The 13,421-nt window shown below is 39.1% G+C and overlaps 1 protein-coding gene across 7 annotated transcripts in view; it reads right to left on the bottom strand.

Moving 5' to 3' along the window:
- PPFIBP2 (PPFIA binding protein 2) overlaps positions 1–13,421 on the bottom strand; it is a 102,985-nt gene that overhangs the window by 7,114 nt on the left and 82,450 nt on the right. For 6 of the 7 annotated variants that reach the window (XM_027810364.2, XM_027810366.2, XM_055721582.1 and 3 more), the window contains 8 exons: positions 12,707–12,768; positions 10,249–10,324; positions 6,617–6,714; positions 6,381–6,445; positions 6,053–6,121; positions 5,530–5,590; positions 3,582–3,623; positions 1,460–1,601 (listed from right to left, as the gene is read on the bottom strand). In XM_027810364.2, the coding sequence (XP_027666165.1) occupies positions 1,460–1,601; positions 3,582–3,623; positions 5,530–5,590; positions 6,053–6,121; positions 6,381–6,445; positions 6,617–6,714; positions 10,249–10,324; positions 12,707–12,768 (615 nt within the window). The remainder of the gene's footprint in view (positions 1–1,459; positions 1,602–3,581; positions 3,624–5,529; positions 5,591–6,052; positions 6,122–6,380; positions 6,446–6,616; positions 6,715–10,248; positions 10,325–12,706; positions 12,769–13,421) is intronic. The other variant, XM_027810367.2, reaches the window with a different exon arrangement.

Raw genomic sequence — 13,421 nt, 5'->3', positions numbered from 1 at the left:
AAGCAGTTACGCTTGACGTGAAAGTGAATACGCATTGTTGTGCACAAGCCCCAAGAATTCTGTACAGGTTGTTTTAAATAGATAGGGAATGACTGTTTTTTTGTTCTGTTCTTGTAAACTATTCTTTAACACATAAAGGATGTACTACAGAGCTCCACAAAGCCTGCAGAATATCCGAAATGAAGCAGTGTCTAAGATTATATCAGATTCCTCTGAAATACTGAACTGGTGGTGTAATGAGTTTACTGCACATGCAAGAAACAAACCAACCTGCATAAAAAATTCTGTTAATTCAGTGTATTTAGGGAGTCATGGCTTGTTTCTAGAGAAAGAACATTTTCCTTTACAAGACCACCCATCCTTGGATAATCCTGCAGTTAAAGACATAACAGTATGGCTCACACATTGCCTACAATGTTGGATCACAGAAAAACTCTAAAAACTCACAGCCTGTTGCAATCTCGAAACTGCAGTACCCTAGCAGCTTTTAGGGTGACCTTAAAATAAGTAAAACCCCAACAAACAAAAAAAATCCCACCATGACTTTTAAAGTGTAGGAACACTTCAAAATCACAAGGGATACTCTTGTGTCTGAGCTCCAAGCTCTTCGGCCCTTGGCAAATACCTGGTTCTGTGCCTCACTAACACTTTTTGCCAATAAATTCATGCTTAAGATGTCACTGAAAAGAAATTAATATAGGCTTCCACATACAGCTATGGTTGCAGAATAACAACATAATTGTATTTTCAAAATCCACTGATGTTTTTCTGCACCTTCTAAGTTCATTTTTGACTTGTGGGTCCCCCCATCAGCTACAGCAACCAACAGTGCTGACACCAGGATTTTTGCCTGAAATATACATTTTAGTGCTAGTTACATTGTAAAGTTTCACATGCTAAAATGCAGTGGGATGGCAAGGGACAACGTTTGTTTATTTAATATGCCAATCTAGCATGCATTTTTTTGAAAGTACTGATGATACACTTGGCTGTGCATTTTTGTTTGCTTGCTTGTTTTTAAGAAAACAGATCAGCAAGCTCAAGGGAGGATTGGAAGCATGTATTGAAAAATTACTGCTTATTCATATCATCAATACATTTGCATCTCTAAAAGTTTCCATTTTTAGTTACAGATTTGTTGACTTTCAGGATGCTTTCCCCACGGTCTCCAAAACAGGGTCTCTTCATTACTTCTGCTACCAATGATGTCAGCAAATTGTATCATCAAGTGCAACAGAAAGGATGCTCTAACTTAAACCCATCCTTTACTCTCCAGTGAACCAATGTGGAATATTTGTGGTGCACTGTTCAAAAAATAGTAGAACTTTCCTTAACTGAATCGTGTGAGCCTCATAGCCTGTTGTTTTGGCACAGCAGATTACGTACCGTGTTATGCCTCAGTCCCTCCCTTTGCCTTTTTTCCCCCCGTACTAACCCTCGGAGAGGTGCGGATACGTACTCAGGCACAGGATGCTGCTGTCCTCGTCGCTCAGGCCGCACCCATCTGGCAGATCGTATGTTCCCTGATCTCCGTTCTGTAAGGGTCGAGGCAGCTTTCCTGGCAAGGTTTGATACTTGCTGCCTTTCACAAGTGGCTTACTCTGTGGGGTTTTTTTTAAAGAGAAAAAAATTAATACAAAATCAAATCACTCGTAGCGTTTGCAATCCAGCACACAATTATTTTAAAAGTTGAGAACAAGTATTTGAAGTTCATGGTTCAAAATATGGCACCGCCCCCTCCATGTTCCTGCTTACAGATAATTCAGTTTAAATCCAGCAGTCGGCTGACAAAGTTCCCCAGCTAAGACACAGCCTTCTCTTCGCATCTGCCCCTCCCGCTTCAGCCAGACTCTGTATTACATTAAACGATAATATATGTTGAATATTACTGCGTTTTGTCATAAGAACTTTTCTAGCTCCCTCCCTTTCCTCAAGGACCCTGGCACTCTGTAGTGACTTGGTCCTTCCATGGACGACTTTGATAGTGCCAGAAATGGACTTAGTTACTTCACAGCCCATTCTTTGCTCTCTGTTTTTCCTGTTTTCCACTGGACTATGTTTCTGCTTCACAATTGTATCTCGCTGGAAGTATTTGTGTAACTAATTTTGTCAAACATATTTGACCACCATCATTAATAACATTGAAAGAATCAACAACAAAGTTATTGTACATAAATTGAACTTTTGTAAGAATTAAGATCTCTTTGTATAGATAACATTACCATGTTTTAAAAAAGATATAGCTAAATATACAGTTGCCAAAAACATAGCTACAATATACTTGCCAATTCTATTATAGAACTTAAGTACAATGTATACTTTTGAGATATGCTGGGGAAAAAAGCATGGACGGAGCTGTATTTTAGGGCTAGTCTGACAGGCTGCTGACTCGACTATTTTTGTCCACGTCAGGCTAAACCAACAGTCTGTACGCTCGCCTGCACGTGTGGCGCACATACCCAGTGTCACTAGCATCAGTGAGATTATGCTGGAAAGACCTTCCTCCAGTCCCAGAGCTCACAAGAGGTGGTCCTCAAAGTCTCTGTATATTGTATTGAAAGGAAACTGTATGTAGCCTTTGCTAAAAATAGAGTATCTCTCAATTTTTCCTGAAGAGGTTGCCCAGGGAGGCTGTGGGTGCCCCATCCCTGGCAGCGTTCAAGGCCAGGCTGGACGGGGCTGGGAGCAGCCCGGGCTGGTGGAAGGTGTCCCTGCCCATGGCAGGGGGTGGGACTAGGTGATCTTTAAGGTCCCTTCCAGCTCAAACCATTCCATGACTCTATGATATTCCAGCCAAAGTTTGTGTTTCACAGAGGTACTTGTCTACAGTTTTGGAAACGCGATGTTGAGGCTTCTTCAGTACTGAATCCAAATGAAGAGATGAAGGAGCCGTCACTGGATAAACATGTGTATCCCACAGCTGTCAAAACTGCAGGAATACGGAGGCTTTTCCAGAGGAGCAACGAACCTGCAACTCCAATCGACTGTGTGTTTTGGAATAAGCTCCTACTGGTAAATGTTTCAGTATCGGAAGGGAGGTTATATAGGAAAACTTTGTACTGAAAATAGCAAAACTTAGTTAGTATACAGAAACATACAGCATGCTCCTATTTAGAACCCCCACTCTAACAAAATAGTTTTAAAACATTGTCTGTGATGGGATGATAGATCAAATATTTAATGAGATAACCACTGGTTTATCTATTCTTATTGCAAGGCCAAGAGGGATCTTTGTGATACTATCACTGCAGGCCACGTTCCTTGGTTCCTGGAGCCCTGCTCATCTTTCAGCAACTGCAGGAGTACATCCTGACTTGTACCAAAAATTATGAGTAGAGAAACTGCTTATTACATTAGCACTGCATTTTCTGAAATTGACTGACTTCAGCTTCTAACCTCGCAGAAAAGCTTTTTACGTAAAAAAAGAGTTCCTTTTCAAATCCTTACCCCTATTCTCAGTCTATCAGTACTGGAACTATGCAAAGGTTTTAAAAAGAAAATGAATATAAAATGAAAACACAGCCACACCACCACAGCACATTACAACAGATGAATGTTAACAGAGTTTACACGTAATATACCTCTTGTTCTACAACAGGCTGTACTGGTTTTCCGTCTACATACTACGGAGTTGCAGGGAGGGTAATTTCAAAGTTTTATGGAAAAAAGCAACAGAGAAATGTTAGTATTAACATACATACACAGAACATCAATGTACTCATTACTATAGTGATACTACTTAATGCATTGACAATATATTAAAAGGTCTGTTATCTCTTCATTTCATTTAAATAAAATATTTAATACCAAATGTGTTTGTTCAGACCACTAGAAAATTTGGGCCCTGTTTAGGTTCTGTTGTGATCAAAGGAATTCTTCTATTTTCAGGCCTCTGGGTTGACTTTAGTCTTTAGTCCCCTTTAGACTTACTTTAAGCGGAGAACACAGCAGCTGTTTAACAGTTAAAACAATATGAAAATGACTGACATAAAAAAAAAGAACATACATACATATGTCATACAACACTGTATGTATCCAGCTGAAACCATAAAAAGCTGCGATAGCAATGATCAAAAAGTACCAGCACGGGTAGGTCAGAGACATCAGTGGGTTGTATTTTATTTTATTGTTGGTGGATGTAATTGGAATTTGAGTTTTGTGCAAAGTAGAATAACTCCAGTAAACAGTGCTGTTAGCGCAGGTTCTCTTGACTTAAGGCAAGAAGCAAAGTCTTGCCGTGCTGAGTCAGCAAAACAGGTTCTCTTGGCCTTAGTTTTGGCTGTAACTAACCCACATTCAGCCACTCACTCATATGCTTAGGGAGGTCTCAATGATTTCACCGAGAAGTTTCGTGCCTAAATTAGGGGGCACAATTTCAGTGCCTCGCCTTGCTGAACGTGGGGGTGGCTTGCTACAATTCTCATATCCTTTGTGGTTTTTTCTGCCTCTGTGGACTCTGATTTAACAGACAGAGCAGATTTACAGCCTTGTGTAGGTGTAGGTACAGCCTTGTCACATCATATCAAAGAGACAAATTAAGTTTTTGAATTTAAGACAGGAAAATAAAAGTTATGAAGAGAAAAGAGACCTTCATAAATTCCACATGGAATGAAGTGTTAGTTCTGAACTGATTTGTCACATGTATGATCACAATCAAATGAGTGCAACACAAATTTCAAACATTCTATTTGGTCACTGTCATCTTCACAGATGAAGAAAAAATTAAGAGAAACTGAAGAATCGGAACAACCATATTACTAGTATCCATTTTAAATGGCATTGCTGGTGTGGGTAATCTAGTATAAGCCTAATTTGAGTATAGAAAGCGTCAATAATAGTTTCACAAAGCATAATAATTACAAATGCAGAAAAATTTCAGTGTACACAATGACAAAGCAAGCCTCTGGGCCAGAATGTAATGAGACTTTGTAAATTGGAAAGTCTTTATACTGAAATGGAATTAAGCCCTTGAATTAATCACAGTGCTGCTGTTTTAACAAGGCAGCATCACTACCATTGTCAGGAGTGCCATTTATATCGGAAGTCTAAGGGAGCGACACGCATACCTGCATGCAAACACTCACAAAGGAATCCTGTGTGGAAATACCCAGTCCCAATATTTCATTACTTTGAGGATTTGCTGCCTTAACATTTTTAGCAATGTAGAAATCAAAATTATTTTTAAAACACATACCAATAAACAAAATAATACTGCAGTTCAACAAAATTACTCCTCACTATTTGTTGTATCTCAAATATTTTTTGTTCTCTTTCAGGTGAAAAGCTGAATTTCAGAATGTGTACATATGGGTCTGCCAGCTAGTTTGCTTATTATGAGCTTGTCAATGAGGTAGAAAAAGAACCGGAATTGTTATCATTAGGACTTTTTTCCCCACATACAATGGTAGTGGTGGCTAGGGATACTATTGTGGGGAAAAAAAAAAAAAAAGAAAAAGAATATTTATACTTGACCTTTATCTTTTAGTTGTGATATTAAACACCAGAAATTGTGATTACAAATAAACCAACCTTTTCCAGGGATTCACTCTGCAAGTCTTCTAAACTACTTGACTTTTTTTTCTGTTGAACTCTTAAAATAATGACAGGAAAAAAAGCAACAGTTAATATAACACAGTATATTTGCATATGCCACAACCATATCATATGACAGCTGTATAGATCACATAATGTCTGCATATAACAGATAATTCAGAATTAGGAGATTAATTTATTTTGTTATACTTCTAGCCTAAAACTGAGAGTATCAGAAACTGCAATAGGTGAAGTCAGAAACAGGAGCCAGACATCCTTTGACCAACAATGAAAGGCAACAAGGTGCAATGTGCGGTTTTAAACCTTGTATCTATAGATGATTTTTTTGAAGCTCTTAACAAGCAAAAGTAGATCTTAGAAGCAAAAGTAGACAGCAACAACTCTCTAAGAACAGTGTTCAACATGAAGGGATTTTACAAATGGCCAAAAAGGCAGAATTATTTTAAAAAAAATATCTGGCTGTATGCTGTACATTTCAATTGAAGTTACTCATGCTTACCTATTTATGGTTTCCAAAGGTTCTTCTTGTGTAGAGGTTAAATTAGCTGAAGATACTGGAACGTTTCCACTTTAAAGCAGAATAAAATACGCTGGTTTAAGTACTACGTTACGCATGTCTTCTGATATATAAAAGTGCTAACGTAGTCCTGTAATTCAAACCTCATGCAACTACATATTGCGCACTCTCATGGAAAACGCTGCTTTCACAACTATCCACAAGTTCTTGCAAAGCCACAACCAGGCAAGACAAGATGCCAACAGTTAAACAGATTAAATTATACAGGTTTAGGACAATCCAAATGAAACACGAGAAACAAAGGTCTTGCCTGATTTCCACAGCTTTGTGTGGCACCGGAGAGAGCACAGCTGGTGACAGTTCTCCTGAAGAGGCCTGTGTGAAATAGAACAGTTTCTAGTCCCTGATTCTGAATCACACCGAGAGCACAAAAATTCAGCCAGGGCCAAACCCTCCATCTACATTACCTTAGCTACTACAGAGAAACCAACACAAACAGACCACACATACAGCAGAACTTGCTTCTAAAACATCTTTACCAAGTACCTCTGTTTTAAGTAATTCTCCTTGAGGATCTCTCAAAAGAGTCCACTTCCTTAAAGTTGTGTCCAGTTCCTCTTCACTGCCACCAGAGACAGAAGAGCCTGTGAGCATTAGGGATTAGGAGAGAAACAGGCCAAAGAAAAACCAACATTTAGGACTGTATCAGGCAGTCTAAATAATTCAGCCTCTAAATTCCCCTTCAGTCTTCATCTGATGCATGTAGTTCACCAGCCTCTCAGCTCCCCACCCCTCCTTCAGGCTCTGGCTTACCCGCATTGCAGCAACAATTTTACCACTTCTAGTTACATGCTGTGCTCTGCTGTGAGTAGCTCAGCTGCCCGCGAGGTATTTCTGAACCGCTCTAATTCACAGTGTAATGTTCTGAGGCAAGTTCAAGTTGGTACCATTTTCTACATCACAGTCTACAGGTGGTATGCATGTTTGGCATCTGTATCATAATGCAGTGCCCCATGCTCAGTTCAAGGATGAACGTGGTAAACACGCTCCAGTTTTTTTACAGATATCCCAGATCTAAACAAAAAAAAAAATACGCCCAGTTCATTATTTAGTAGGATTTTTATTCCTAAATTGTCACAGCTACAATACTAAATCAGGATTTGAATATTTAGTGCTCAGCAAACCTCTAGAATATTTTGGATTTTTTTTTTTCCTGGAGATCTCCTATGCATAGAGTTGCAAACAGGGTGTGGAAGGGCTGCTATGCCATGATGAAAAAATTTAGATTGACCTTTAAGCACATTAAGAATTGCTAATTAACGTGACAGAGGTGCAGTGGCTCTAGGCAGTTACAAAACCCCACCAAATCTTCTATTTAAGTCTTGGCACTAATAGAAGGGACAGCACTTGAAAACTCATTAGACATGAGCTTTGTAATTGTGCAGTTCAGACAGAGACTGCCAACAAACCCAATACTGACCATGGGCCCTTCAGAATACGAAGTGAAACTGGCTCACAGCCCTTCCGCCAGCACAAGAGATCTACCTACAGTCACGTTCAGATAGCTCCTTTACATTTTACTTAATCACCAGTGGCTGTTTCAAGCAGCTGCCCTACTTCAATCCAAAACAGATTTTATTTTTTTAAATGTATGTGCTACCTAGGGTGAAGAGTCAGACATCATTTGTCAACATGATCTGTAGCTTGCCTTGAGCAAAAATAAGAAATGCTTACAATGTATTGTGTTTCTGTCAAGTAATTATTTGAAACAGTTATCAGAGACAGAAGACCAAAAGCTTTTAAGCAGGGATTATACTTCAAAGAGAATCTTTAAAACACACTGTTAGAAATAAAACGAAAATGAAAACAAAAAAATATCAAGATATTTTTCTTGGCAACCTAAACATGAAACTCCCACAAACACATGGAAGGTAACAAGTTCTGTTGGGCTGTTGCAGCCGTCACAGTACGTGCCTCAGTGTGGGCAATCTCAGTATACGCTCTAGTTCCGACACGTTCTGGGGTTTGTTTTTGTTGTGTTATGCTGAGCATCACTGGTTTTTTATTTACACTGTACTGAACATCTATACTAGCGTACATTAAACATCACTCTCCCTGTAGTACCAACTCAATAATCCAGAGCATCATGGCTTGCTCCTCGCTCGTGCACACAAACGTCCTCCAAACCCATGGAAAAATGGGGATGGTGGGCTCGTCTGTACAACCGGGATGTGGGAGAAGAGTGTGGAACTGCGGGAGTTACTGCAGGGAGCCCCTGCTCTCAGGGTAACAGTGGTGTAGCGATCCTGGGAGTTAACATCCATACGTCTCCAAAATCTACAACCACACCTCTGGACTGCCTTTCAGAACACTTTCAAGTGAGAGATTTTTTTTTTTTTTTAATGAACATTCAAAGAGAGATTTACCCGACTCTTGTTCCCTATTCCTGTGCGTTAAATACAAGTTTCCATTCTGCCATACAGAACCTGAAAATACTGTGTTTGTTAATGTGACGATGCATGTTGAAAAACTATTTCCTTTCAGAAGGTCAACATTCTCAGACTAAATTTAGTACAGAAAACTAAGGTGGCAACTTAAAACGAGACTGCCCTAAAACCCACTCCACTTCCTGAAGCATAACTGAGAACTGGGACAAAAGAGTTTTCCCCAAATTTTGAAGTTTATTATATAATACCGTGTGCACCAAAAGCAACCACAGATTTTCAGCTGTTCCCTCCAAACCAGAACTTGCCTAGTTGGCTGTCAGGATGGTTTTTTAGTGAAAGAGAAGGGCAACCGAACTTATTATATTCATTGCAACTCTTTTTAGCAAAAAAGAAAAAAAGTCCTCCTAACACTATCAAATTGCACCTGAGATCAGCTCTCCTTTTGTGAATGCCATATAAAAACCATGACATAAAAGGAAAATACTGTGTCATTAGCAGTAGCTGGCTGGCAGCTGGTCGTTCCTGCCATTCCTGAATTGAACTGTGGTGTAGGAAATCTGAATATAGGATGTATTTAGTTCATTAATGTTTATAAATCACTAAAGTCTCCTGATAACATTTTACACTGTAGAAAACAGTTACTCATAACATAATGGTCACAGGAAACACTGTACAAACTTAATACCTATTTGTATACTTTATTCATCTCCTACAGATGAATTAATTTAAACAAAACTAAATTTCATTTTGATTTTGAATAACAGATTTTTGATAGTGATATAATGCAGTGATATAATTACAATAAAAATATTGTAAACCCATGCCTTTAACTAATTTGAATGAACTTTCCTAGTTGCCCCTGTGTCAACAAACTCTATGTCTGCATAACTGTCCCGCTGCTTGCTACCTCCTTTTTACCCTTTTTGCTGTAATTCCTTTTGGTCTGGCCTCTAACAACCCACGTACAACTGAGGGGATGGCAACCAGCAGCAGCAGAAAGGAAGTTTAGGCTTTGGCCATGAAGGACGTGTGTCAGGCCTGCACTTCGGAGGAGACATCAGCAAGAGAGACAGGGCTAATAACAGCATGGCCCCAGCTGCCCACCCAGCCATTGCTACAGGGGTGCAGTTCTGCACCCAGAGCTCCTGCCCCACCGCAGCACGCAGCAGAGTGCTTTAAGGAGAGCAGCTGTGGAATTCAGTTTGCCTTGGCACGCAAGAAGGTGCACTGCAGTGCTTCAGACCCAACTGATCAGCAGTTCACAGAGCTGTGCCACCAGAGCGGTAATCTCACCAGTCATCCTTCCTTGTCAGAATCCCTAATGACGCCATCTAAACCAACCTAGAGCACCAAAAATAGGCTCCAAGGAGGGATTTACTATTAACTGATGCAGTCGAGCATGAGATTCAGTGGCAGAAGTCTTGCTGAATAGTAACATTGTGACTAAGTTTCCAGACAGATTTGACCCTGGGTTTTTTGTACTGCCTACAGCACAGGAAAGAAAAAGGAAATTTCCACAAACTACAGCCTGGTCGAGGCATACCGTGGTTCTCTCTGTATGTGAACGAGTGTATGCTCACCGTCTCATTGCACTCCAACATGACACAAATCTATGCATAATGAAATACATATCACTATACACAAACATTTAAGCAGACAACAAATAGCAGTTGTAGTGCATGCAGTTTTTAAAAGACCTGATATCAGGAAATTATTCACGAGACATTTTACCGTGAGCTGCAATCATTATCTCTTTGACCCTCCTGTACTGGCTTAGCAACAGTGTTAACTCCTCTATTCGACGGTCCTGTGAAAAGCATTAAAACCAAATCTTATTTGAGATCCCACATTTTTAACCTGCAGAAGCACTGTATTACACATTCATTTCTGTGATTTTGGCCTGCTTTTCCAGAAAGCAGGATCAAGTCTCTCACATGCCCTGTAAGGTATATTTCTTCGCTTTTACTCGCCATGGTACATCATGTTTGCTGGAGAGTGTGAGATTATGGATATAAGGAAACCAGAGGACTTTGACGTTACTAGCAAATCAGTTATTTACAGAAGCATCACTTGGAAATCGCTTTCACTTCTAAGAGTCAAGGGAATATTCTGGAGTTGAACCTCAGCTGTCTGAAGTGGGCAGTGTTTGTTTTTTAGCTATCATCATACCTGTAATTGTAAAGTAAATCATGTTTATGTTTCATACAACTTAACAATCTAGTCATGTTCTTTAATCCTCCCTTGTAGGATATGTTCTGCATTCCAACCTCTACTCTTTACTCCAATTTTGAACACACCTTTTTGAACTTAGGCAGTCAAACCTGTACAGAACCAAAGAAATGAGGTCTCATGAATGTCTGAAGCAGTGTTTGACTCCACTCTTTCTCCAATACCCAACACTTTCCTACTATGTATGGAAAGCATCTTGATTCAGGGAGGGCACTTGCCTTTTGCACAGATGCAACACAGTGATGGGCAGCAATCGTTATTTGATTGGATCTGTCATTTCTCTCATTTCTATATGAGATATTGTGTCCCCGATGATAATAAATTCTTGCTCTTGGCCACTAAGCGTGCAATCTTGCAATTTGCTCTCTTACAGTTTGTCCTGTTTCTTTGACCCAGTTCTAAACCACTCCTGTGCAATAATCTTGCCCAGTGCTGTGACTACAGAGCACCGAATACAAACCCAAGCAAGTGGTAAAGAATTAGTTTTCACAAGGTGGTGTCAGGAAAGCCCCAGAAGCAGAGAAGCAGGCACTGCGGCACAAAACCAGACCTTGACCACATTACAGAAAGGTGGATTCTGCTGATCCTCCCTTCACACCTCAGCATGTATACACAAGACAAAACAGGCCTAAAACAGATACCCCGTTATTCCAACTACAGATAAAAGCAACAGGTCTTCTTCATAGCAAAGACCTGAGACTAACATACCTAGTTTTATTAAAAATAAGTATGCGCACCACTTGCTAGCAACTTAATTGAGCATCTTCTGTCCTAAATGACACAAGAAATATCCCAAAAGCCATGTAGAGCTATTTTCCCAGGGGAATAATATTTTATTTTGCAATATTTTTGAAGGCAACAGTTCTACATTAAACATTTAAGAAGCTGTGGGTCAGCCATCAGTCCACCAGCTTAGACATGACAGTTTCAAAGGAAATAACCTTCCTTTCCCTGTAAGTACATTCAGATATTAGGACATAAGCAAAAATATTTTGTGTTCCCTTACAACGCAAAAATCTTAGCAGACTCAGAATAATTTTGGCAAGAGATAATGCCACGTCTTTTATTTTCCAGATGTAAATTTTGGCTTTTTGATTTTTTAAGAACTGAATGTTGTTATGAGTCACATTAACGTTCTCCAGGATTAACATTGCCCTGTCCAGATTCCCCACTTACCAAAGGAAGTTTTCAGGGATGTATGTTATTGTCTATTTGACCATATACGAGTGTGTCACCATAAAGGAAAATCCTATAGCCTGGTTTATTACCATAAAACAAGAATTACAATTTCCTGAAGAATTAATCCCCCTCCAAAAAAAAAAAAAAAAAAAAAAAAAAGAAAAAAGGAACAATTTATATAGTAAGTCAATGGCATCTGAAGGTAGAGATTCAACATCCTCCAAGACTGAGCCCTAAACCCTGCACTTGAAATGTCTGACAGGCAAACAGCATTCAGGTGATAAGAGACAAAAAACATAGTTACCATTGAAATGCATTTAATTTCACCCCTCTCCTTTAGTACTGCCCTTTCTCCCCTCCACCCCACCATGTGTCTTTAAAGCCTGGTCCCTTTCTCCCAAAATCTGAGTCAAGGGCTAGTTTGACTTCTAATATCACAATCTAAACTGGGGATATCTGTGCACTTCAGATTCAGTTGGAAGATGAAGAGCTGCCACAGATGAACAAACCATAGTGATCTTCTCAACAGCAGAAACCAGGAGATTCTGCTTATTGCAGCCTTGGCTTTCTACTCCCTTCTGGAATCTAATGAGTCTCCCAAGTTCTGCAGCCACGTTAGCAAGGTCATCCACACTTTCTATTTAAAAATCAACCTTCTGTCACAATCTCATGGGATAGTCCAAACATGGACTGTGTGGCAATATCGCACTCACAGAAAATGGGTTATTGAGAATATTTCAGAGTTCATTCTTACTATGCAGAACAAAGATTATTTTCTCACCTTTTCTTCATTTGCAGCCAATAATGATTCCATTCCTATCTTCAACCGTTGAACTTCTTGATCTAAAAATGTTTTTAAAATAAGGAAAATACCCTTGCTATATTTAGTGTAAACAATATATGTTTTGTGATACTCTCCTTACATTCTTACGAGTAATCAAAACCCTGCCAGTGGCATGGCAAATGCACTATTAAACTACATTTAGCTCAGAGCTTTTCAAAAGCTGAACTATTAAAGCATTACACAACAAAAGCATGCTGGTCTTGCTTATAAAAGGCTACATAATTCTATTTTATACTCTGGAGTCAAGTAATGAAAAAAGAAAGAAACACTGAAGCTTATTTTGCAATAGATGAGAGTGTGTTAGCTGTCATATATTTAAGGAAATAATTTTAAGTATGATTGAAAATTAATTATTTTCCATCTGGGAAAAAAAAATATTTGCCAGCTTATGAAAAGTAGTTCACAGACATTGGAAATAAAAAATAACAAAAATTAGTTTGATATGAGGAAAATTTGTGAATTTTTTTTTCTCAACACATTTCAGTATGAACAACTAAGTTAAAACCTACACCAAGAGCTAACACAGAATTGCCTTACACACGATTTAGTGTTACAAGATAGAGGATATACAGGGACATTACAGTCAAATCAGTTAAAACACACTCTCTGAGGCTCCTAATCACATCATCCTAACTTTGCAGAGCCAAATCTT

This window comes from Falco cherrug, chromosome 10 (genome assembly GCF_023634085.1).
Source record: "Falco cherrug isolate bFalChe1 chromosome 10, bFalChe1.pri, whole genome shotgun sequence".
NCBI lineage: Eukaryota > Metazoa > Chordata > Aves > Falconiformes > Falconidae > Falco > Falco cherrug.
This window is presented reverse-complemented; position numbering and strand designations above follow the sequence as displayed.